At 44.6% G+C, this 26,775-nt stretch overlaps 2 protein-coding genes across 3 annotated transcripts; both read left to right on the forward strand.

Annotated features, from left to right (window-relative positions):
* Positions 1 to 2,603: 2,603 nt before the first annotated feature.
* On the forward strand, positions 2,604 to 7,171 carry LOC140132586 (RNA-binding protein 12B-like). The gene is made up of 2 exons (XM_072151528.1): positions 2,604 to 2,694; positions 3,862 to 7,171. Exon 2 carries the CDS (start codon positions 3,887 to 3,889, stop codon positions 5,129 to 5,131), a length of 1,245 nt encoding a protein of 414 aa, XP_072007629.1. The 5' UTR covers positions 2,604 to 2,694; positions 3,862 to 3,886; the 3' UTR covers positions 5,132 to 7,171.
* An 11,160-nt stretch (positions 7,172 to 18,331) lies between these two features.
* Positions 18,332 to 26,238, forward strand: LOC140132591 (uncharacterized). 2 transcript variants are annotated; one of them, XM_072151541.1, is made up of 2 exons: positions 18,332 to 18,405; positions 24,075 to 26,238. In XM_072151541.1, exon 2 carries the CDS (start codon positions 24,288 to 24,290, stop codon positions 26,127 to 26,129), a length of 1,842 nt encoding a protein of 613 aa, XP_072007642.1. In that variant the 5' UTR covers positions 18,332 to 18,405; positions 24,075 to 24,287; the 3' UTR covers positions 26,130 to 26,238. The 2 variants fall into 2 exon arrangements, with proteins under 2 accessions (XP_072007642.1, XP_072007641.1); XM_072151540.1 differs by lacking the exon at positions 18,332 to 18,405 and adding an exon at positions 18,412 to 18,576.
* Positions 26,239 to 26,775: the final 537 nt, after the last annotated feature.

Genomic DNA, 26,775 nt, shown 5'->3' on the forward strand with positions numbered 1-26,775 from the left:
CAGGAAGGTCATGATGACAGTTTCCAACAGGAAACAAAATGCCTCCTCGTCTCCCACCGCTTGCATCGGCTCACCACCGCAAGCAATTCACGTTTGAACTGCCCACCCTGGGACTCAACACAGGCTGCTGGCAGGGAGCCTGGTGATTTTAAAGGAACAATTAAAAATAAGTGGAATTATTCCGATTGACGACGTAGGCATTTTTTTAAATCAACATGCCAGAGGCTATTGGTTCCTGTCATCGTGTAAAAAATGACCTTTCTGATGACCGGTTCCCTTTATCAAGTAGATGTGGCACACTGGACCAATGACAAGTCCGTATGACCTGTGGTTTTATGTCCCAAATATGTCTGTGGAAAATACATTCATACTTGCTTAGATGCAAGTCCAGTAAGGCATCTCGGACTTACATGTGGAGCTCTTGCCGACTTCCCTTGTGATGTTTCAATGATGCAACATAAATTGTGAAAGTGCTAGGCCTGAGGGGCCTCACTTGCTGCATGGCACTGGTGCTTGGCTTGAGGTGAGCATAAACTTTTTTTTTTAATGTTGTCATGGACAGAGCTCATATGGGCCAATTTGGGACACTAAAACTCTGGTCCATAATGAATTGCAGTTGGTTAATTGTCCCAAACTGACTTGATAGGTTGCCTTTAAAACATCCATAAGATCAGTAAGGTCCCTTACTAGGCGGGTGATCCGTAGGAATTGCATCACACTGGCAGGGTGTACTGCCTGGAACATCCGGCCCGAAAGCTGAGAACTAGACCTGAATTCAGCCTGTCCATTCAGTTTGGGTTACTAAGCGCTCAGGCCGGAGGTTCCATCCAGCACACGATGTGAGTGTGAGGTAAGTTAGATGCATCACACTCGCCATTGTGTAAGGGGCCTTATAAATTCACCCTACAAATGGCACATACACCATTGGTTGTTCAAATTTAGGAATTTAATCCCTATTCACAGGCTCATTGGTGCAACCCTCACTGATCATGAGAGCAGGACCCTTCTCAATCGGAGGATGTGATACCCCTTATCAATAGGTTGAGCAGCAACTTGAGAATGCATCCTACCCAACGGTGGACACTTGTATGGACGGACACCAGGGGCCTTTGGCTTCCAATGGGCTTACGCACACACCCAGGCCCCTTATGAAGATGTCCGTTGATCGGAGGAGGGGAGGGCAAAATGTCAGCAGCCAGCGCCACTGTGGTACATGTACATGTTCTGCCGGAACTTCTACTGTCAGGGGCGTAACTTGAGGGGGTGCAGAGGTTGCGGTCGCACCAGGGCCCAAGAGGTTTAGGGGGCCCTTATGGTGTCACTTTCCCATATGAGAAGAATATTACTATAAACCCTACATTATAGTCAGGGGCCCGGCACAGACTTTGCACTGGGGCCTATCAGTTACGCCACTGACTACTGCTGATGGTGCGGTGAACCGTGGGGCCGTGTCCATCATCTGCTTGCGTTCTGAGCACTGTCTGTTTGTGGAGCATCAATGGCCCCTGCTCCTGACAGACAGTACCTCCCCAGCTGTCTATTCACCCCGCAGTTTCAGAAATAAACTATACCATTCCCCTATCTGGGCGGAAGGGGCACATACAACATATTTGGGGTGTCGGGCAGGGGAAATTCTGACTCAGTGGGGCAGATGTATCATAGTTTTTCGGCTGCAAGTTTTCAGGTTTCCTGAAGTTGGCTACTTAATCATTGCAATGTATCTTTAGTTTTTTCTCTTTGTGATGCATGTGATGAGTGGCCTGTTTAGTCTCACTTTTGCGATTTTTTGTGCTCTGCGACTTTTCTGTCCCAAATAGTAGTTTACCAACAGTAGGTCTGGGTCGAGCATGCTCTATTTTGTGACTTATTAGGGGCAGGAATGGAACAATTCCAAGCCCCAAAGTTGCACAAGTTTAACATAGATCTGGGCTACAAAGATACATCCGGCCACTGCATTATATCCTGGAGTCAGATAATTTTGTTGCTATGATTGATTCTGCGCCTAAAAGTCTCAAATTGCAAAAAGCTACAGAAAAAAACATTAAAAGGAAGTAATAGGAGTCATACATGTCCCCCATTGTAAAGTTTCCCTGGGGAGGGGGTACTGTCAGGGGTGTCAGGCACAGGGGATTCAGGTTCAATGTGAAGACCTGTTCTCGTTATCGATTGGGTTATAACAATCAAAGTTGGTACAAACCCTTTAAGCAGGGTTTCAGTAATTGGAATTTTGAAATGGGCCAATTATGGGGTTACACCCACCACCCCAATAGGAAAATTAAAGGGGTTGCTTGAAGTTTGAAAAACATGGCTGCCACACCTGACTATGGGTAGTGTTTTGTATTGCAACTAAGCTCCATTGATTTATTTACAACTGAGCTGTAAATAATTTGAGAAAATAAATTAAACTTTACAAACCAATTTTCCATACCCTCACAATCTTGATATTGTACAATGTGAAATTCCCTCTCTGAGTCTCAGCTACAGGATCATGTATGGCAGACGCTGTACTCTGTATCACCTGTAGGAGGTGCTCCTGACCCTCAGCTCATCCCAGAAATCACAAAAAAAAAACAATGCAATTCCCGCGCGTGCGCGTAGGACCGTGGGCATGTTTGCGGCGCATGCGCTCGGTTCCAGGCCGTAACCCAGTCCTCGTAGCTTAGTTACCGGGGCTGTGCTCGGTGCTCCGTTCTGGTAATGTGCGGGGGCGGTGCGGGGGTCTCGCCGCTGTCATGAGGCAGGAGGAAGGGCTCCTGTATTACTATGACTGGGGGCCGGTGTTGCGGGGGAGGAGGAGAAGCGGGGAAATAACATGTATAGCGCGGGTCTATGTGCTGGAGGAGACATGTCAGTAGTGTGACGTCATTAAGTGGTAGTGACATCACTAATAGCGTCTGCAGTCCTCATGTTATAGAGTAGGAGTAGCTGCCATGTGAGCTTTATATAGTCCACCTCGGGTCTATACCATCTGCTCAGCTCCTCCTGCTCTATAACATGCCGCCTGCAGATAGGACACTGTCTACAATCTGCTAATCTCCTTCTGCTCTATAACATGCTGCCTGCATATAGGACACTATGTACAACCTTCACAGCTCCTCCTGCTCTATAACATGTCGCCTGCAGATAGGACACTGTCTACAATCTGCTAATCTCCTTCTGCTCTATAACATGCTGCCTGCATATAGGACACTATGTACAACCTTCACAGCTCCTCCTGCTCTATAACATACTGCCTGCAGATAGAACACTATGTACAATCTGCTCAGCTCCTCCTGCTCTATAACATGCTGCCTGCAGATAGGACACTATGTACAACCTTCACAGCTCCTCCTGCTCTATAACATACTGCCTGCAGATAGAACACTATGTACAATCTGCTCAGCTCCTCCTGCTCTATAACATGCTGCCTGCAGATAGGACACTATGTACAACCTTCACAGCTCCTCCTGCTCTATAACATACTGCCTGCAGATAGAACACTATGTACAATCTGCTCAGCTCCTCCTGCTCTATAACATGTTGCCTGCAGATAGGACACTATGTACAATCTGCTCAGCTCCTCCTGCTCTATAACATGTTGCCTGCAGATAGGACACTACGTACAATCTGCTCAGTTCCTTCTGCACAATCTTGTCATGCCCTCCAGTTCCATAACAATTGACACCCCGTACCAAGCACAGGCAACATTTCTCCGTACATATACAGATTGGCAGAGCTCTTCTATACTACCCAGAGCACCTCTATCATCACTGATATCGCACCCCTCGTCTAAGGAGAGATCCTGAGTCTACATTCTGATTAGATTCCATCTATCTGAGTATTACAGGATAAGTAAACACTGTGCGTTTTCTATATTGACAGGAAATCCACTGAGTCAGAATTAAGAATGGGGCTGACGGTGCGATTACGAGGTCTTCCACCTGCAGCGAACGACTTTGACATTTGCAGTTTCTTTTGTGGAATGAAGATTGCGCAATACGGCGTTGATCTAGTTGGCGGGGCGCGTGGAGAGGCGTTTGTTACGTTTGAGCACAGACATAATACCTTGATGGCTCTCACAAAGTCAGGAGAGCGCCTGATGGGTTCTCCTATACACATTTCAGCTGTAAAAGGGTCTCCGAATATTCCCGGCTACGTACGGATCTCGTTTAGACCCTTAAACGTGACAGAATCTCATGTAAAAAGTTATTTTAAAGAATTTTTTGTAGAAAGTGTTATTTTCTTAAAAAGAAAGAAAGTTAATAGCGGCGTGGCTCTTATTAAATTTAGAAAAATGGTCCACGCCCTAAGGGTCCTCTCCATGTTTCCGGTGACAGACGTTAAAACGTTTGGTAAATTGTATAAAAATCATAAAACCTTCACTGTATTAACCGCAAGGAAGTCCCAGGAATGGGAATGGGTCTCGTGTAGAGATGAAATGTCGCCTTGTTCTAAGAAAGTGGAGTCTTGTCCTAAGAATCGAGCAATCAAACGAGCTAAAGTGAGAACGAACCAAGACGTCTTCCGGGAGTTTTACGCACATCTTATGAATGTAAGTGTCCGAGCTGAAAAATCACACGTGAGAAAGTTTTTTCACAACCTCGTCGACGACTCCCGGATAACATTCCTGTATAATAAAGACGGAAATAGACAGCAGGAATGTTTTGTCAGGTTCCTATCAGAAGACGACTACATCCAAGCTCTCAAGTTGGACAAAGGCGTCTTCAAGGGGCGTTGCGTCCGAGTGCTGCCGGTCTCGAAAGAAGGGATCAGATCAATACAAAGCAAAGGAGAAGTCGTCTTTGGAAATCCTATTTTGTTGCCGGAATTGGACGTGGCCTACTTATATTTAAGAAACTTTGCAGCTTGGGTGAATAAACGGGACGTTCTTGACTTTTTCGAAGGATTTTCCTTGACGGAAAGAGACGTGTGTCTGTTGTATGACGATCGTGGGGACAGTCTTGGCGAAGCGCTCGTCAAATTCTCGACTAAAGAGGAAGCCTCGATGGCTGAGAAACTAAACCATAAGAGGTTCCAGGATACGGAGATCTTGGTGAGGTGCATCTCCAAGAAGCAGCTTAAAGTATTTGGTGTTGACTGGTCCCTGGACTATCCTGCAGCTGAGCGAGGCGTCTCTACCAACATGGAGTAGTGCGGAGCTGATGTATGTGTTAGCGAGGCAGAAGACTCGCCAGACGTTGCACGCCGTGTTTCGCGTTCTCAGCGGAGCAAGGACTGTGGACATTGGTTCAGTTATTCAAAAACAATCTGGATGGAAGCAATGGCCATCGCTGTGCTCATGGGTTCTAGTTTGTTTTTGTCAGATACTATTGGGTTAATTATATAAGCCTAACAATGTAATCCTAAAGTATCAAAAATCCAAAGCTGAATATAAATAGGATATTGCACATTTACCATCCAGCTGGTGATTGCAGATGACTTGGCTCTGTATTGGAAGTTATTGTAATTAGGCTTAACTCTAATCAATATATATTATTTAATGAAGCAGAAATTCTTTACGGTTAATATATTGTTCTGTTAATTTAATCTGTATATTTGGTTTTATAATATAATATAAATTTTGAAAGTTCTGGATTTTTTTTTTTTAAGGCTTTTAAAATTATGCAAATTAGTCTGAAGGGCTCAGGTTTCCATAGGTGGTAATGGACCCCTTCAGGCTCATTTGTATAATTTTAAAAGCCTTTTTTGAGGGCATAGGGAGCTTAAAGGAAACCTGTCACCACGGTTTGAAAAAATTCTTCAGCTAATAAAATCGCTGCACAGAAAATTAATTATAACACATATGCCTACGGCTGCCATGCGCGGAAGCTAAGCAGTAAAGCTGCGCATGCACCGTAGGCTTTTGTGTTATAATTTAGCCAACAGCCGGATGATGTAGGGAAAGGAGGTGTGAGCCTAACTCGACTCACTAGACTCTCTGCCTGGTTACCAGGCAGAGAATAGATGTAAGTTTTTTTCCTTTTATTAGCTGAAGTAAGGTTGCCCTTATGCTATAAGGGATCTATGGGAACCTGCCCGAAACTTAATTTTTTCAAACAGTGGTGACAGGTTTCCTTTGAATAACGGCAGATACTGCAAGAGGGGGGGACACACCAGTATGTAAGTATGTTTGGTTTACAATCCTTCATCCTGGTGGTAAAATTCATCATGATAAACCAGGGACACGTACTCATAGACACAGGCACCATTATTATATTTGTTATCAATGGCCTCCTGCCTTCTAAACTCAACTTTTAAAATGATGCTAATGAGCCATAAGGAGTTTTGGGGGTTTTACCAGAGCCCCTCAGTTATGTAGCTTCACAGCACTTTCCCTCCTCTCACTGTGTGAGATTCAATCAAGCAGAGGGAGGGTAGATGTGCTTCTGCATAGTGTAACAGCCTGTTACAGCACAGTGAAGCTCTGGTAACGCCCCCAGACAATTATCATTAGCATTGTAAAAGTTGATTTTAGAAGGAAGGAGCTCATGGATAATAAATATAAGAAGATGACCACAGCCACGGTGCCTGGATCTATGAGTAATGTCCCTGGTTTATCAGGATGGATTTTGATAGTAGATTTCTTTTAAGAAAACATAAATTCTTTACGGTTAACATATTGTTCTGCTAATATCTGCATATTTGGTTTTGAAAAATAAAGATTATAATTTTTGGAAATTTTATATTTATCACTTAAAATGGTATTCTCACCAAGACAAGATTCTTAACTATACTCAGGTAACAAAATAACACATTCTCTAATTCACTGCTATTACTAAAAATACTGCATTTCACAGATATAATTGACACCTGTCTCTATCAGTCCTGTGTGACAACATAGTGGTTGTCCCTGGATCCGACCACAAACTCTTGGCTATGGTCATGCAGATTCCTCTCATGAATAGCTTCTCTTGTCTGTACACTGCAGTGCTATCTGCTTCCTACCCATCCCCCTGCATTATGAGGCCATCTCAGACACTTACCAGCAACCAGCAGTATACAGAGACTAAATCTACTAGTTACAGACAAGTTACGCTCTGGATCCAAGGGGAGGGGGGCATAGCAAAGATAACAAAGCTGAGTGTGTCACTAGGGGTCGTTTATCTTATCTCTGTTTGTTTTGGCTAGGTTTTGCCTGTCTTTTTTTCTGTCTGTTTCCTTGGAAATTTTTTCTTTGTGTGAAATGTTGTTTTTTTTTTTTCAGAGCTCTTTTTGAGACATTTGTTAAAAATGTCGCAAGTAATTTTTTCCATTTTGTAAGTTTTCATTAAATATGGTTTCATTTGGAGTTTTTGGTGCCAAAAAATGTTGCAAATTTTAGACAATAATTTTATAATAATTCTTTATTTTTGTATAGTGCACACAGATTACACAGTGTTTCACAGAACTTGCCAAATTGGTCCCTGTCCCCATGAGGCTCACAATCTAATCAACCTTCCATTATGTTATGGAGAGTGGGAGGAAACCCACGCAAACTATTTGCAGATGTTGACCCTGGAACCCAGGTCCCAGCACTGCAAGGCTGTAATACTAACCACTGAGCCACCATGCTGCCCTAATTTAAAATGATAAATGTCATTTGCGAAATTTGGCACATCTGGAATAGAAGATAAATGTGTCTTACTGATGAAAAATGTCCCCAAAAAGGCTCACAAATAGCAATGCGCCAAAAATGTCTCAAAAAAAGAAAAAAAACAGGAAGAAAAATAAAGTCTAGCTTAACCCTGGAGCCTGATAATCTAAGCACATTGTCAGCCCACAGCATCTCATAGCACAGAGGAATCATGAAGTGTCCCCTTAGAAAGTCCCCACCCACACTCTAGAATATTACACAGACCATCACTAAATGCCAAGACCCAAAACAGCAATAAAACTGTCAAATTGTAAAGTTTTTTTGGGTTAAAAAATTAAATATTGCTTGCATTAAAAGTAATAATCCTGATAAAGTAATTGAAGGGGTTATCCAGAACTTGAAAAACATGGCTGCTGTAGTCCAAAACATCTAGTTACAGGTTATGTGAGGTATTGCAGCTCCTTTCATATAAACAGACCTGAGCTGCAGAACCGGACAAAACCTATGAACTTGTGCGGCATATTTTCCTAGCACATAATAATACAGCATGGTCAGTGCACTGTTGTGTAATGGTGGTCTCGCAGCTGCATCATGTGTGGTCCTAGAGAACTACAGTAACCAGTGTTCGCTCTTTCGGTGAATTATTTAGACATGAGCGCCTCTAAGGCCGTAATCTGATGGCAGTAAATGGACAAATGTAGAAAACGGGTTTCTATTTATGCTTTTCGGAACCGGTTTTACCAGTTAAAAGATGAAGATTAGAAACCCACACAATAAAACTAAGATGTTGTATAATAATAATTCCTTTATTTATATAGCGCACACATATTATGCAGCGCTGCACAGAACTTGCCAAATCTATCCCTGTCCCCAATGGGGCTCACAATCTACAGTATGTTTTGGAGTGTGGGAGGAAACTGGAGGATCTGGAGGAAACCCACACAAACACGGAGAGAACACACAAACTCTTTGCAGATGTTGATGGGACTTGAACCCAGGTCCCCCGCGCTGTACTGCTAACCACTGAGCCACTGTGCTGCCTTTTATTATAGGGGTTCTCCAGAACAGTTATTGTGGAAAACGCCCCCTATATGTTGTTTGTGGTTGTTGGATGTACCCTAAATAAGTTTGCTTATGAGCCCAATGTGTTGTTCTCATGAACCTCCGATTTATGTCATCACCTTTCCCTCGATTACCGTTCTTGAATCACCTGAACACTTCCTTGTCTGCCAACAACGGGGTGGGAGGGAGTGGGGTGACAATGAAACAATTTCAAATAATTGGACCAAAGTGAAGAGGGCTCCCTTAGATATTAAAGGGAACCTGTCATCTCCTTTTCACTTGCCAAACTACCATCAGTACCTCAAACTTTGTGTTAAAGTAAGGGCTGAAAGACGCGTCTGTAATACTGGAGAACTCCAGAGCAGACGACTAGTAATACTGCAGAACCCCAGAACAGACAACTAGTAATACTGGAGAACCCCAGAGCACACAACTAGTAATACTGGAGAACTCCAGAGCACACAACTAGTAATACTGGAGAACTCCAGAGCAGACGACTAGTAATACTGCAGAACTCCAGAGCAGACAACTAGTAATACTGGAGAACCCCAGAGCAGACAACTAGTAATACTGCAGAACTCCAGAGCAGACGACTAGTAATACTGGAGAACCCCAGAGCAGACAACTAGTAATACTGGGGAACCCCAGAGCAGACAACTAGTAATACTGGAGAACCCCAGAGCGGACAACTAGTAATAATGGAGACCCCCAGAGCAGACAACTAGTAATACTGGAGAACCCCAGAGCAGACAACTAGTAATACTGGAGAACCCCAGAGCACACAACTAGTAATACTGGAGAACCCCAGAGCAGACAACTAGTAATACTGGAGAACCCCAGAGCACACAACTAGTAATACTGGAGAACCCCAGAGCAGACAACTAGTAATACTGGAGAACCCCAGAGCAGACAACTAGTAATACTGAAGAACCCCAGAGCAGACAACTAGTAATACTGGAGAACCCCAGAGCACACAACTAGTAATACTGGAGAACCCCAGAGAACACAACTAGTAATACTGGAGAACCCCAGAGCACACAACTAGTAATACTGGAGAACCCCAGAGCACACAACTAGTAATACTGGAGAACCACAGAGCAGACAACTAGTAATACTGGAGAACCACAGAGCAGACAACTAGTAATACTGGAGAACCCCAGAGCACACAACTAGTAATACTAGAGAACCCCAGAGCTGACAACTAGTAATACTGGAGAACCGCAGAGCAGACAACTAGTAATACTAGAGAACCCCAGAGCTGACAACTAGTAATACTGGAGAACCCCAGAGCAGACAACTAGTAATACTGGAGAACCCCAGAGCACACAACTAGTAATACTGGAGAACCCCAGAGCACACAACTAGTAATACTGGAGAACCCCAGAGCGGACAACTAGTAATACTGGAGAACCCCAGAGCAGACAACTGGTAATACTGGAGAACCCCAGAGCACACAACTAGTAATACTGGAGAACCCCAGAGCACACAACTAGTAATACTGGAGAAGCCCAGAGCAGACAACTAGTAATACTGAAGAACCCCAGAGCAGACAACTAGTAATACTGGAGAACCCCAGAGCACACAACTAGTAATACTGGAGAACCCCAGAGCACACAACTAGTAATACTGGAGAACCCCAGAGCACACAACTAGTAATACTGGAGAACCCCAGAGCAGACAACTAGTAATACTGAAGAACCCCAGAGCACACAACTAGTAATACTGGAGAACCCCAGAGCACACAACTAGTAATACTGGAGAACCCCAGAGCACACAACTAGTAATACTGGAGAACCCCAGAGCACACAACTAGTAATACTGGAGAACCCCAGAGCAGACAACTAGTAATACTAGAGAACCCCAGAGCTGACAACTAGTAATACTGGAGAACTGCAGAGCAGACAACTAGTAATACTGGAGAACCCCAGAGCAGACAACTAGTAATACTAGAGAACCCCAGAGCTGACAACTAGTAATACTGGAGAACCCCAGAGCACACAACTAGTAATACTGGAGAACCCCAGAGCACACAACTAGTAATACTGGAGAACCCCAGAGCGGACAACTAGTAATACTGGAGAACCCCAGAGCAGACAACTGGTAATACTGGAGAACCCCAGAGCACACAACTAGTAATACTGGAGAACCCCAGAGCACACAACTAGTAATACTGGAGAACCCCAGAGCAGACAACTAGTAATACTGGAGAACCCCAGAGAAGACAACTAGTAATACTAGAGAACTGCACAGCAGACAACTAGTAATACTGGAGAACCCCAGAGCAGACAACTAGTAATACTGGAGAACCCCAGAGCAGACAACCAGTAATACTGGAGACCCCCAGAGCAGACAACTAGTAATACTGGAGACCCCCAGAGCAGACAACTAGTAATACTGGAGAACCCCAGAGCACACAACTAGTAATACTGCAGAACCCCAGAGCAGACAACTAGTAATACTGGAGAACCCCAGAACAGACAACTAGTAATACTGGAGAACTCCAGAGCAGACAACTAGTAACACTGAAGAACCCCAGAGCAGACAACTAGTAATACTGGAGAACCCCAGAGCACACAACTAGTAATACTGGAGAACCCCAGAGCACACAACTAGTAATACTGGAGAACCCCAGAGCACACAACTAGTAATACTGGAGAACCCCAGAGCAGACAACTAGTAATACTGGAGAACCCAAGAGAAGACAACTAGTAATACTAGAGAACTGCAGAGCAGACAACTAGTAATACTGGAGAACCCCAGAGCAGACAACTAGTAATACTAGAGAACCCCAGAGCTGACAACTAGTAATACTGGAGAACCCCAGAGCTGACAACTAGTAATACTGGAGAACCCCAGAGCGGATAACTGGTAATACTGGGGAACCCCAGAGCAGACAACTAGTAATACTGGAGAACCCCAGAGCGGACAACTAGTAATAATGGAGACCCCCAGAGCAGACAACTAGTAATACTGGAGAACCCCAGAGCAGACAACTAGTAATACTGGAGAACCCCAGAGCACACAACTAGTAATACTGGAGAACCCCAGAGCAGACAACTAGTAATACTGGAGAACCCCAGAGCACACAACTAGTAATACTGGAGAACCCCAGAGCAGACAACTAGTAATACTGGAGAACCCCAGAGCAGACAACTAGTAATACTGAAGAACCCCAGAGCAGACAACTAGTAATACTGGAGAACCCCAGAGCACACAACTAGTAATACTGGAGAACCCCAGAGAACACAACTAGTAATACTGGAGAACCCCAGAGCACACAACTAGTAATACTGGAGAACCCCAGAGCACACAACTAGTAATACTGGAGAACCCCAGAGCACACAACTAGTAATACTGGAGAACCCCAGAGCGGACAACTAGTAATACTGGAGAACCCCAGAGCAGACAACTGGTAATACTGGAGAACCCCAGAGCACACAACTAGTAATACTGGAGAACCCCAGAGCACACAACTAGTAATACTGGAGAAGCCCAGAGCAGACAACTAGTAATACTGAAGAACCCCAGAGCAGACAACTAGTAATACTGGAGAACCCCAGAGCACACAACTAGTAATACTGGAGAACCCCAGAGCACACAACTAGTAATACTGGAGAACCCCAGAGCACACAACTAGTAATACTGGAGAACCCCAGAGCAGACAACTAGTAATACTGAAGAACCCCAGAGCACACAACTAGTAATACTGGAGAACCCCAGAGCACACAACTAGTAATACTGGAGAACCCCAGAGCACACAACTAGTAATACTGGAGAACCCCAGAGCACACAACTAGTAATACTGGAGAACCCCAGAGCAGACAACTAGTAATACTAGAGAACCCCAGAGCTGACAACTAGTAATACTGGAGAACTGCAGAGCAGACAACTAGTAATACTGGAGAACCCCAGAGCAGACAACTAGTAATACTAGAGAACCCCAGAGCTGACAACTAGTAATACTGGAGAACCCCAGAGCACACAACTAGTAATACTGGAGAACCCCAGAGCACACAACTAGTAATACTGGAGAACCCCAGAGCGGACAACTAGTAATACTGGAGAACCCCAGAGCAGACAACTGGTAATACTGGAGAACCCCAGAGCACACAACTAGTAATACTGGAGAACCCCAGAGCACACAACTAGTAATACTGGAGAACCCCAGAGCAGACAACTAGTAATACTGGAGAACCCCAGAGAAGACAACTAGTAATACTAGAGAACTGCACAGCAGACAACTAGTAATACTGGAGAACCCCAGAGCAGACAACTAGTAATACTGGAGAACCCCAGAGCAGACAACCAGTAATACTGGAGACCCCCAGAGCAGACAACTAGTAATACTGGAGACCCCCAGAGCAGACAACTAGTAATACTGGAGAACCCCAGAGCACACAACTAGTAATACTGCAGAACCCCAGAGCAGACAACTAGTAATACTGGAGAACCCCAGAACAGACAACTAGTAATACTGGAGAACTCCAGAGCAGACAACTAGTAACACTGAAGAACCCCAGAGCAGACAACTAGTAATACTGGAGAACCCCAGAGCACACAACTAGTAATACTGGAGAACCCCAGAGCACACAACTAGTTATACTGGAGAACCCCAGAGCACACAACTAGTAATACTGGAGAACCCCAGAGCAGACAACTAGTAATACTGGAGAACCCAAGAGAAGACAACTAGTAATACTAGAGAACTGCAGAGCAGACAACTAGTAATACTGGAGAACCCCAGAGCAGACAACTAGTAATACTAGAGAACCCCAGAGCTGACAACTAGTAATACTGGAGAACCCCAGAGCTGACAACTAGTAATACTGGAGAACCCCAGAGCGGATAACTGGTAATACTGGAGAACCCCAGAGCGGACAACTAGTAATACTGGAGAACCCCAGAGCAGATAACTGGTAATACTGGAGAACCCCAGAGCGGACAACTAGTAATACTGGAGAACCCCAGAGCAGACAACTAGTAATACTGGAGAACCCCAGAGAAGACAACTAGTAATACTAGAGAACTGCACAGCAGACAACTAGTAATACTGGAGAACCCCAGAGCAGACAACTAGTAATACTGGAGAACCCCAGAGCAGACAACCAGTAATACTGGAATCCCCCAGAGCAGACAACTAGTAATACTGGAGACCCCCAGAGCAGACAACTAGTAATACTGGAGAACCCCAGAGCACACAACTAGTAATACTGCAGAACCCCAGAGCAGACAACTAGTAATACTGGAGAACCCCAGAGCGGACAACTAGTAATACTAGAGAACTGCACAGCAGACAACTAGTAATACTGGAGAACCCCAGAGCAGACAACTAGTAATACTGGAGAACCCCAGAGCAGACAACCAGTAATACTGGAGACCCCCAGAGCAGACAACTAGTAATACTGGAGACCCCCAGAGCAGACAACTAGTAATACTGGAGACCCCCAGAGCAGACAATTAGTAATACTGGAGAACCCCAGAGCACACAACTAGTAATACTAGAGAACTGCACAGCAGACAACTAGTAATACTGGAGAACCCCAGAGCACACAACTAGTAATACTGGAGAACCCCAGAGCAGACAACTAGTAATACTGGAGAACCCCAGAGCGTACAACTAGTAATACTGGAGAACCCCAGAGCGGACAACTAGTAATACTGGAGACCCCCAGAGCAGACAACTAGTAATACTGGAGAACCCCAGAGCAGACAACTAGTAATACTGGAGAACCCCAGAGCACACAACTAGTAATACTAGAGAACTGCACAGCAGACAACTAGTGATACTGGAGAACCCCAGAGCAGACAACTAGTAATACTGGAGAACCCCAGAGCGGACAACTAGTAATACTGGAGAACCCCAGAGCGGACAACTAGTAATACTGGAGAACCCCAGAGCACACAACTAGTAATACTGGAGAACCCCAGAGCAGACAACTAGTAATACTGGAGAACCCCAGAGCGTACAACTAGTAATACTGGAGAACCCCAGAGCGGACAACTAGTAATACTGGAGACCCCCAGAGCAGACAACTAGTAATACTGGAGAACCCCAGAGCAGACAACTAGTAATACTGAAGAACCCCAGAGCAGACAACTAGTAATACTGGAGAACCCCAGAGCACACAACTAGTAATACTAGAGAACTGCACAGCAGACAACTAGTAATACTGGAGAACCCCAGAGCAGACAACTAGTAATACTGGAGAACCCCAGAGCGGACAACTAGTAATACTGGAGAACCCAAGAGAAGACAACTAGTAATACTAGAGAACTGCAGAGCAGACAACTAGTAATACTGGAGAACCCCAGAGCAGACAACTAGTAATACTAGAGAACCCCAGAGCTGACAACTAGTAATACTGGAGAACCCCAGAGCTGACAACTAGTAATACTGGAGAACCCCAGAGCGGATAACTGGTAATACTGGAGAACCCCAGAGCGGACAACTAGTAATACTGGAGAACCCCAGAGCAGATAACTGGTAATACTGGAGAACCCCAGAGCGGACAACTAGTAATACTGGAGAACCCCAGAGCAGACAACTAGTAATACTGGAGAACCCCAGAGAAGACAACTAGTAATACTAGAGAACTGCACAGCAGACAACTAGTAATACTGGAGAACCCCAGAGCAGACAACTAGTAATACTGGAGAACCCCAGAGCAGACAACCAGTAATACTGGAATCCCCCAGAGCAGACAACTAGTAATACTGGAGACCCCCAGAGCAGACAACTAGTAATACTGGAGAACCCCAGAGCACACAACTAGTAATACTGCAGAACCCCAGAGCAGACAACTAGTAATACTGGAGAACCCCAGAGCGGACAACTAGTAATACTAGAGAACTGCACAGCAGACAACTAGTAATACTGGAGAACCCCAGAGCAGACAACTAGTAATACTGGAGAACCCCAGAGCAGACAACCAGTAATACTGGAGACCCCCAGAGCAGACAACTAGTAATACTGGAGACCCCCAGAGCAGACAACTAGTAATACTGGAGACCCCCAGAGCAGACAATTAGTAATACTGGAGAACCCCAGAGCACACAACTAGTAATACTAGAGAACTGCACAGCAGACAACTAGTAATACTGGAGAACCCCAGAGCACACAACTAGTAATACTGGAGAACCCCAGAGCAGACAACTAGTAATACTGGAGAACCCCAGAGCGTACAACTAGTAATACTGGAGAACCCCAGAGCGGACAACTAGTAATACTGGAGACCCCCAGAGCAGACAACTAGTAATACTGGAGAACCCCAGAGCAGACAACTAGTAATACTGGAGAACCCCAGAGCACACAACTAGTAATACTAGAGAACTGCACAGCAGACAACTAGTGATACTGGAGAACCCCAGAGCAGACAACTAGTAATACTGGAGAACCCCAGAGCGGACAACTAGTAATACTGGAGAACCCCAGAGCGGACAACTAGTAATACTGGAGAACCCCAGAGCACACAACTAGTAATACTGGAGAACCCCAGAGCAGACAACTAGTAATACTGGAGAACCCCAGAGCGTACAACTAGTAATACTGGAGAACCCCAGAGCGGACAACTAGTAATACTGGAGACCCCCAGAGCAGACAACTAGTAATACTGGAGAACCCCAGAGCAGACAACTAGTAATACTGAAGAACCCCAGAGCAGACAACTAGTAATACTGGAGAACCCCAGAGCACACAACTAGTAATACTAGAGAACTGCACAGCAGACAACTAGTAATACTGGAGAACCCCAGAGCAGACAACTAGTAATACTGGAGAACCCCAGAGCGGACAACTAGTAATACTGGAGAACCCCAGAGCTGACAACTAGTAATACTGGAGAACCCCAGAGCACCAATAAACGGATAAATCAGTTATGTAATAATAATCCTATCTACAACGCGCCATCATATTCCGTAGCACGTTACAAATAATCATAGGGGACGTAGACAAAATATTACATTACATAGTACAAACAGTCATATGGAACGATAGGAGTGAGGGTCCTGCTCACAAGAGCTTATGGTCTATGAGGATAAGGGGGTGACACAAGAGCTTACAGTCTATGAGGATAAGGGGGTGACACAAGAGCTTACGGTCTATGAGGATACGGGGGTGACACAAGAGCTTACAGTCTATGAGGATGAGGGGGTGACACAAGAGCTTACAGTCTATGAGGATGAGGGGGTGACACAAGAGCTTACAGTCTATGAAGATGAGGGGGTGACACAAGAGCTTACAGTCTATGAGGATGAGGGGGTGACACAAGAGCTTACAGTCTATGAGGATGAGGGGGTGACACAAGAGCTTACAGTCTGAGGATGAGGGGGTGACACAAGAGCTTACAGTCTATGAGGATAAGGGGGTGACACAAGAGCTTACAGTCTATGTGGATAAGGGGGTGACACAAGAGCTTACAGTCTATGAGGATGAGGGGGTGACACAAGAGCTTACAGTCTATGAGGATGAGGGGGTGACACAAGAGCTTACAGTCTGAGGATGAGGGGGTGACACAAGAGCTTACAGTCTATGCGGATAAGGGGGTGACACAAGAGCTTACAGTCTATGCGGATAAGGGGGTGACACAAGAGCTTACTGTCTATGCGGATAAGGGGGTGACACAAGAGCTTACAGTCTATGCGGATAAGGGGGTGACACAAGATGTATAAGAGCTTGTATAATGGTCCAGTCATTCTTTATAAGGGAACAGAATATAATAATTTAATAAATAGAGATGCTGTGGGTTGAACCAGTCATCAGCCGACATCTTATACAAAGTCCAAATTCAATGGGACTGCAGAGAAGCCTGGAGGTTGGTATCTGGTGCTCTGTAGGGGAGATTTATCATTTATTATGAAACCCCACCCCGCTGGATACATCGGGAGGCTCCGGGCTGGCATAGTATTGCGCAATTGCTGGAAATCGTTCAGCCTTGAATGGTCTCTGGCTGTAGCTAGTGTGCTGGACGGATCACAAAGGTTCTGGACAGACCCACTGCATCACCGACCGCGCCCTCTTCATGCTCTATTGATGTACAAGCCCCGGTAAATCTCCCCCTGTATGTTTTGAAATGTGTGTTTGTAATGGACTCAGTGTTTTTGGAATAAAGAGGGGTTTGTTTTTTTTTTTAGTTTTTTTTTTGGAAGTAGGAGATTATATTTTGCTCCTTCATCTATAGATAAGACTAGCCAGGTTGTGTGATTCCCTGGGAAGCTCAGGGCTTGCATTCCGGACCCACCATCCCACAAGGAAAGCCAGTGCTATCTGCAGGTACTGAGGGCACCCCAGGTGAGAATGCACTTGATGGGGTTATTTCAATACTTTCTTTTCTTCAGTCAGATCCCTTTAAAACCAATATTACAGGATCTCTGCCTATGAAACACTTTAAGGTTGCGATCACACCACGCGTTGCATTTTTGACGCATTCCAATTGCTTCAATCGTGATCACGTGCCGAGGTTACATTGAGTTTCTATTGCATTTGCTGAAACGCAATGTAACCTCGGCATGTGATCATTGTTGAAGACATTGGAATGCATCCAAAAACCACAACGCATTGTGTGAACGCGGCCTTACTGCCTAAAACAATGCAATAGTAAATATCCAATAGAAAAGGAAACCCAATCATCAGTGGAATCTTCCACTACAGCTAAGACTAGTCCCTGTCGAGAAAGTATCAGCGTTTCCCCCCAACCAATGTTATGTCTCTTTAAACGGTTAGGCGACAGAGTTAAACGTCACAGCACTTCCGGCCCAAGACGGGAAGTGACGTCACTACAGTAACGTTCTGACTGGTAAGGCTGCCGGGAAGGGCTAAACATAATCGATCGCTCACCGTTTTTTGCCGTAAAGCAAAGTCCTTGTAGACGGGACTCATTGTGTGTATAGAGACGTCTGTGCAGCGGCGGCCTCTCCTGATCTCCCGTCAGCGGCGTGGGCCGAGATCCCGGGTGTCCTGTCTGCTGGTAATATGATGGGGCGCTGGCGGGTGGAGCTGAGCTCCGGGCCTCATGGCTCCTCTGTGTTAGATGCTGCACCCGGGTGGTGTCAGTGGAAACTGCAGCAGCTAGAGTTCTCTTCTATTATAAATTGTAATAGATAATTCACATTATATTCGCTCTTCCGCATCCCACCCGTACAGGCGTGTGGCCTACAACAAGTGCTGATCCGGGTCCTAGTGCCTTTCTATTGTGTTACTGTCCTTAGTAGCATTTAGAGGCCATTGCATTCAGTTTTTGAAAATGACCATTAAAGGGTTCGTCCAACTCTAAATATTGCTGCTCCAATGCAGAAATGAGTGTAACTTAAATATATGTGTGTGTGTGTGTTCTACTGTTCCTTTCCTTGCTGCTCACAGCCACTGCAGCTGTGGTGGTTCTGTGATGTTACAGCTGAGGTCACCACTAAGATCAGAACCACCGCAGAACCAGTGCTCCATGACTGCAGGACCGGCAGAGAATGGGGAAGTAAGTGGAAGGGAAGCAGTCCCCACACACCGCACCCTCTCCTGTAATATGTACATCCCCTGGAGGTGATTTTACTATATTTCTAGGCTGCAGCATGATTAATGTAATAATAATCTTTATTTATATAGCACCATCATATTCAGTAGCTTTATAAATCATGAAGGGGAGACACAAGAGCTTACAGTCTATGAGGATGAGGGGGAGACACAAGAGCTTACAGTCTATGAGGATGAGGGGGTGACACAAGAGCTTACAGTCTATGAGGATGAGGGGGTGACACAAGAGCTTACAGTCTATGAGGATGAGGGGGTGACACAAGTGCTTACAGTCTATGAGGATGAAGGGGTGACACAAGTGCTTACAGTCTATGAGGATGAAGGGGTGACACAAGAGCTTACAGTCTATGAGGATGAAGGGGTGACACAAGAGCTTACAGTCTATGAGGATGAGGGGGTGACACAAGAGCTTACAGTATATGAGGATGAGGAGGTGACACAAGAGCTTACAGTCGATGAGGAGGTGACACAAGAGCTTACAGTCGATGAGGAGGTGACACAAGAGCTTACAGTCGATGAGGAGGTGACACAAGAGCTTACAGTCGATGAGGAGGTGACACAAGAGCTTACAGTCGATGAGGAGGTGACACAAGAGCTTACAGTCGATGAGGAGGTGACACAAGAGCTTACAGTCGATGAGGAGGTGACACAAGAGCTTACAGTCGATGAGGAGGTGACACAAGAGCTTACAGTCGATGAGGAGGTGACACAAGAGCTTACAGTCGATGAGGAGGTGACACAAGAGCTTACAGTCGATGAGGAGGTGACACAAGAGCTTACAGTCTGAGGATGAGGAGGTGACACAAGAGCTTACAGTCTGATGATGAGGAGGTGACACAAGAGCTTACAGTCTATGATGATGAGGAGGTGACACAAGAGCTTACAGTCTATGAGGATGAGGGGGTGACACAAGAGCTTACAGTCTATGAGGATGAGGGGGTGACACAAGAGCTTACAGTCTATGAGGAGGGGACACAGCTTACAGTCTATGAGGAGGGGACACAAGAGCTTACAGTCTATGAGGAGGGGACACGAGCTTACAGTCTATGAGGAGGGGACACAAGAGCTTACAGTCTATGAGGAGGGGACACAAGAGCTTACAGTCTATGAGGAGGGGACACAAGAGCTTACAGTCTATGAGGATGAGGGGGTGACACAAGAGCTTACAGTCTATGAGGATGAGGGGGTGACACAAGAGCTTACAGTCTATGAGGATGAGGGGGTGACACAAGAGCTTACAGTCTATGAGGATGAGGGGGTGACACAAGAGCTTACAGTCTATGAGGATGAGGGGGTGACACAGGAGCTTACAGTCTATGAGGATGAGGGGGTGACACAAGAGCTTACAGTCTATGCTGATGAGGGGGTGACACAAGAGCTTACACTCGATGAGGAGGTGACACAAGAGCTTACAGTCTATGAGGATGAGGGGGTGACACAAGATGTATAATAGCTTGTATAATGGTCCTGACTTTCTTTATATGGGAACAGAATATAATAATTTAATAAATAAAAATGCTGCTGCTTAAATCACTCTTCAGCCGACATCTTGTATACAAAGTGAAAGGTAAATGTGACAGCAGGGAAGCCTGGAGCCTGGTGTTTGCTGGATAACATATTACAGTAGAAGGTGCTGCTTGTGGACTGGGGGGCGGGGGTTAGTATGGTGACGGGTTCCCTTTAAAGGAAATTTACCATCAGGAACAAGGATTGTAAACCAAGCACACTTACTCGGTATGTATGCCTCCTCTTGCCAGATGTGCTTTTCTTTTAGGTCCTTATGCCCTTGTTTCTACAAAAAAAAGCTTTTGCATAAATTTTAAAGGATTTTTTTTGCAAAAAAGAGCAGATCCTGTCAGAGGGCACACACCAGTGTGTCATTGTGCTTGGTTTACAATCCTTCATCCTGGTGGTAGATTTCCTATAAAGGGAATTTGTTACCAGATGTAACCACATTAAACTAGTAGGTCAATTTTAGACGCTGCAGGGGGACTGTCACATCATACGCCTTTTTTTTTTTAAATTATTATTTCTTATTTAAAGCAAATGTCTGTTCAAAATACAAAAAGTACATTGATCTGAAACACGTGGGAGGAGAACTCTGCCCATGAGGGCTCACAGTCTGTATGGGAGTGTAGCTGGAGACACAAGGAGAGCCCTAATCTTTGGCTCTACAGCATCTAGAAATGTGTTGGTGTCATATTAAAGGTTAAAATCTCATCTTTCAAATTACATCAGGCATGTGGTTCTAGTTCTACATACTTTAGAATGTGAAATGCAGATAAAGATCCTGCATTACAGGCGGTCCCCTACTTAAGGACACCCGACTTACAGACAACTCATAGTTACAGACACTTCTCTGATCTCTGGTGAAGCTTTCTGAATGCTTTACTATAGTCCCAGATTGCAATGATCAGCTGTAAGGTGTCTGTAATGAAGCTTTATTGATAATTCTTGGTCCCATTACAGCAAAAAATGTTTAAACTCCAATTGTCACTGGGGCTACAATTTTTTTTTGTCTGGATCTACAATTATAAAATATACAGATTCGACTTACATACAAATTCCTGAGGAGCTGGTTGATTAATGTGGTAAAAGTTGATGACAGGTTCCCTTTAGGATTTTTAATTTATTAATTTATTCATTATGGAATTCTGTATTCAAACAGCAATATCTTTGAGTTGGTCTTCTTCTTTAAGGGCATCACTTCCTGCAAAATATACAAGGAACAGGGTGGTGGTCACCCATTTATCTTCAAAATATCTTCATCTTTATTGAAATACCATATAACGTTGCAGCATGCATATAAACGCCGGGAGGGTATGTGACTCGTGCGCACCCTCCTCTCCCATTGCTTATGCTGTTGGTTATGTTTACTCTCAATAACGATGAAGATTCTGAAGACTTATGGGCCCACAGCCATGTACATTGAAATCCACGCGGCCGTGTGCCTGCCATAGAAACAATGTCTAGCACACGGCTATGTTTGTCTGCATGTAGCCTAAGGCTGGTAGTAAACAAGTGAGTTTGTTATAAAATAACTTGATCCGTGTATGTAGCGCTACGGGATGTCATTGTTATCATCAGTTCTAAGGGACCTGGAAGCAGTGTCTTTCTACTGTCTCAGGATCGCATGTTCTCCCTCACCCAAAACTCAGAATGTCCTTGCATTATGTGAGTAGATATGGGACTCATGTTCCTTTACTAAAGGGACAAAGTCCAGATGGCACATGATCAAACAGATGCCTGAATCTGGCCCCTGGTCACATGATGCAGTGATCCACTGACTCTCAGGATGGGGGAGGGGGGGAGCACGTAACCTTGAGTTGGTGCCTCATTGCAGGCTGGTGTAAAGATACGGCTTCTAATTCCCTTTGAAAAGATGAGTTATCTTAAAAGTATTGCAATAGGGAAAGTCACATAGCATCACCATTTAATAACCTCATTAAATAGACTGCTGAGGCAATATCTTGTGATCTCTGGCAATATCCCCTTTAATAACATTTAGTCATAATTGTGATCTGATCTCCACATTCTCCAGTATGAGCCAAATATTCTCTAATATTTATCCTGGTAAAGTTTCTTCAGAGTGGCCAACTCCTTTAACGACTTGTTGCCTAATGATGTAATATTACAACAGGATAGGGTAGTGCAGTATGCCATACAGTTATGTCATGGTGTTGGGTCAGAATGGGAGCCATTGATTGCAGACATCCCTTCCCTTAAAGGAGTTGTCCAAGACTTTTCAAAAACCTCTGTGTGAACAGGAGGAAGGCTGCTTAAAAAAATGTGTTTTTCTCTGCGGTCCCTCCAGGTGTCCCACGCCGTGGTCTTCCCTTTCTGTGTCCGTGTTTGATACAGCATTAGGAATGGGGGTGGGTCCGCCCGTAAGCTGAACACTGAGCAGCTTCCATGCCCCAGTAAACAAACAGGGCGCGGACCAGAGAGATGGCAGCGCGGGACATCAGGAAGGATCGTGGAGGTACTTCCAGGTTTATAGTATTAAACAGCCCCCTGCTGACCACATAGAAGTTTTTGAAAAGTCTGTGAGAAACCCTTCAAATGCCACAGTCCGTAGTGAATGCAGCATCCTGAAGTTTGGGCTCAACCTTGGTACCCTTGAGAGGTTCTGATGGGTTATCATGTTTCCAGGTTCCATGAACCCCAAATAAACATTTCTCATGAACCTATTGTCAGAGGTAGAGTTTAGGAGGTGATCTGTTGACATGAGTAACCATCATAAACTACAACTCATCCAGCAAAAAAAAACAAAAACAAGCCATATCTCCTTCAAATGAAAAATGTCATCTATATTTTATAGAATTAGAAAGAGAAGAAGGAAAAGCGATACAAACGCCACATGTGTGAAAGCAGTTTTTGGCTTGGTAAAAAAAATATGATTGGTAATCTGCTCACCTTTTCTGGTTGTATAAGCGGTACAACTCGTATAGTAGCTTAGGTATTGTAGTGGTCTCGGCAGCCGTCCTGGGTTTGTTCCGGCAGTAGAATTTGTCGGAGAACAGAGTGGTAAATGTATGGCAATCTTCCAGGCTATCAGCGGCACCGATTACTCAGAATAATTCCTTTTCATAAACGAATATCTTTATTCATAGGCTGAATAATGAGCGTTTCGAGCCCGGACTGGGCTCTTCCTCAGTTATATACAGCACAGAACTATATTTTATAGTTTATAGGTAAGATGGCACTAAAGCAAATAAAAGGTGTGAACTGGCCCTTAATAATAATTTGTAATATATTTAGCAAACTGTCGCTATTAAAAAATACAACTCGTTATGCAAAAACAAACTCATTTGGTGAGGAAAATAATTAAAAAGTCATGGCTTTTAAGATGAGTGAAAAGAAAAAAGGGGGGTGGGGGGCCCACAATTTTCAGGTATTAAACTGAATAATTAATAATTCATTTTTCTCTTTCCTTTACAGGTAAAAATGTCCCAAACTGTTAAGCTGGAAGGTCTTTTGGTTAAGGTCAACCCCAGAGACCTTCAGTGACGCTTTGCAGGACTAGAGATTCTCCAGTGAAGAGTTACTATCTTTGGTGGTGACCCCAGTGTGGCTTCTCTGTCGCTGTGTTAGTAAACGTACAAAGTGCAGTTCAGTTATCTCTGGTTGTCCCATAAAGGCTGCAGAGAAGAAATGGAGAGAGCCATGAACAGCTATGAAAGTTCTTCCTCTGGTAGAAGTAGATTCCATAAGGAGAGAACAAGTTTGTATTTGCGCATTCGAGTCACTCCTGGACTTACAAGTATGACCTGTGTCAGAAAATACTTTGCAGGGCTTATTATTGATGATATATTGTCCTTTACGGATAATCCTGCATTAAGAAATTTTGGTGCACTGGTTAAATTTTCTAGTAGTGTTGATGCCTATGAGGGCCTGAACAGATACAAAAGGAGTAGGGATGTCAGTGTGACCTGGTCTGATGAGAACGAGTGGTTGAAATATGGCGGTAAGCTTTACCCAGATGATGGGAGTGGCTCATTAACAAGTCTTGATAGAAGAGCAAATTATTCAGGATCTCCTGAAAGGCTTTACCATTCAGCATTGAGGTATTCTAGATCTCCAGAAGCATATCCTCGATCTCGACATGCTAGGTCACCACAGTGGCACTCACGATCTCCTCCTAGTCGCTCTAGGTCACCACAATGGCATTCTCGCTCTCCTCTCAGCCACTCTTGGTCACCACATTGGCGTTCCCACTCTCCTCTCAATCATTCTAGGTCCCCAAGATTGCGTTCTCGATCTCCTTATATGAAATCTCGATCTCCACAATACCGTGCTCGGTCTCCTTATATGAAATCTAGATCTCCACAATACAGCGCTCGATCTCCTTATACGAAATCCAGGCCTCCTCATCTGCGATCTCCTTACGTGAAACGTAGGCCTCCGCAAAGACGTAGAAGTTCTCCACGTGAACAGCCAGATGAACATGACCCAATATATGATGGAGATTTTTACGTGCACGTGACAAACATGAGCTATGGAACTAGAAAAATCGATTTGGTGAAGTGGTTTTTTAATCTTGTCAGTGCCAAAAGCATCAGGTTTCTAAGAGATGAGAAGGGCCGAAGAACAAAAGAATGTTTAGTTGTCTTCAAAAACGAGAAGGATTATGAGCGAGTTCTGAAACTTGACAAAGTCTCGTTTAATGGATCTCTTCTGTTCATCACTTCTATCACCAAGTCAAGTGTTAGGAATTTGCTTATGGGAACTCAAACATTGTTCTCACATCATCTTGCAAAGGGAAAATGCCTTTATCTAAGAAACTTTCCTTCAGATGTAACAAAAAGGGACATTCAGCAGTTCTTTGCTGGCTTTTCCCTCAATGAAGAGGACATCACCCTCCTGTGTGGCAGAAAGGGAGGTGCTATTGGGGAAGCAATGGTCAGCTTCTCGTCAGAAGATGACTTGGAGAAGGCTGAAAAACTTCACCGGAAGAAGTTTAAGGACTGTGAAATTCCACTGAAACGGATTCCTGATGAAAAGTTGTCTGATTTCATAAGTGCAAATTCATTAAACGTGATGCCCGAGGATCCATATGATTGTGTAACCCAGGAAGATGATTTATCGGAAGAGGAAAGTGACCAGGACAAGAAAAGGCCTGATGACCAGGATGACAATATAACAGAGGAGGATTCAGGTTTTCACCTAACGGATAATGCGTGTGAATTTGTCACCCAGGCAGATGATGAATCTGATGAACCCACTCTCCTGGTAGATGAAGTACCAGGTAGTGAGTGCAATTCCGATGAAAATAGTGTACATACAGACAATGAGGATGCCAACCCTGAGGATACCGACCCGGAGGATGCTAACCCAGAGCATACCGAGCCGGAGGATGCTAACCCAGAGCAAACCAACCTGGAGGATACCGACCTGGCGGATGCTAACCCGGAGGATATCGATCCGGAGGATGCTAACCCGGAGCATACCGACCCGGAGGATCCCATCCCAGAGGATGCAGCTTCAATGTCCTGAGCCATTGTCATTTCAGGTGCAGTAGAGGATTCTGCTGCATGGACCAAGGGTGAATCATTTTTGGATTTATTAAAAATGACATGACATGTTTATTAAATACTTTAACATATCCAGTTGTGTATGGTGAATACATGTGGAGACCAGACCCCCAGCAGATAACTTTCTGTTCACCTTTCATTAGTTATAGTTTGGAGGTATAAGTTGGGATTACTCTCCTGATGTAGACTGCAGATGGAGGGCTCTAGTGTCTGCCTCGGTGTGGCTATAAGTTATACACATGTTGACTTTTTTTTTTCCCCCGTAGTGAGTGTGTTGTCTGCTTAGTAGCTTGCCCCAACATGCTGCCTATTCACATCCTGATTAGTTGGATCAGTTTTTACCAGGATGTGAACCGGCAGCACAAGACTTATTTCAGAATTTCAATCCTAGGTTGAATCTTTTCATACCTTGCCCCCTACCTACATTATACCAGTAACAAGCATGGAGATAAGTAGGAGCCTTCTGAACTCTTTTAGATGCTGTGGTTACTATGCCCGCAGCATCTAAGGGGTGTTCCTGCAGATTTACGTCTAATAGTCTTCACTAGAGGACGGCTGGAAATATAGCGAAGGTCCTAATGTTAGTAAGTAGTGGAAATACTGAGTGA

Source organism: Engystomops pustulosus, chromosome 5 (assembly GCF_040894005.1).
Source record: "Engystomops pustulosus chromosome 5, aEngPut4.maternal, whole genome shotgun sequence".
NCBI classification, from domain to species: Eukaryota; Metazoa; Chordata; class Amphibia; order Anura; family Leptodactylidae; genus Engystomops; species Engystomops pustulosus.

Excerpts from the sequence above, each read along its gene's own strand:
- LOC140132591 (XM_072151541.1), top strand. The coding sequence starts at position 24,288 with ATGGAGAGAGCCATGAACAGCTATGAAAGTTCTTCCTCTGGTAGAAGT.
- LOC140132586 (XM_072151528.1), top strand. The coding sequence starts at position 3,887 with ATGGGGCTGACGGTGCGATTACGAGGTCTTCCACCTGCAGCGAACGAC.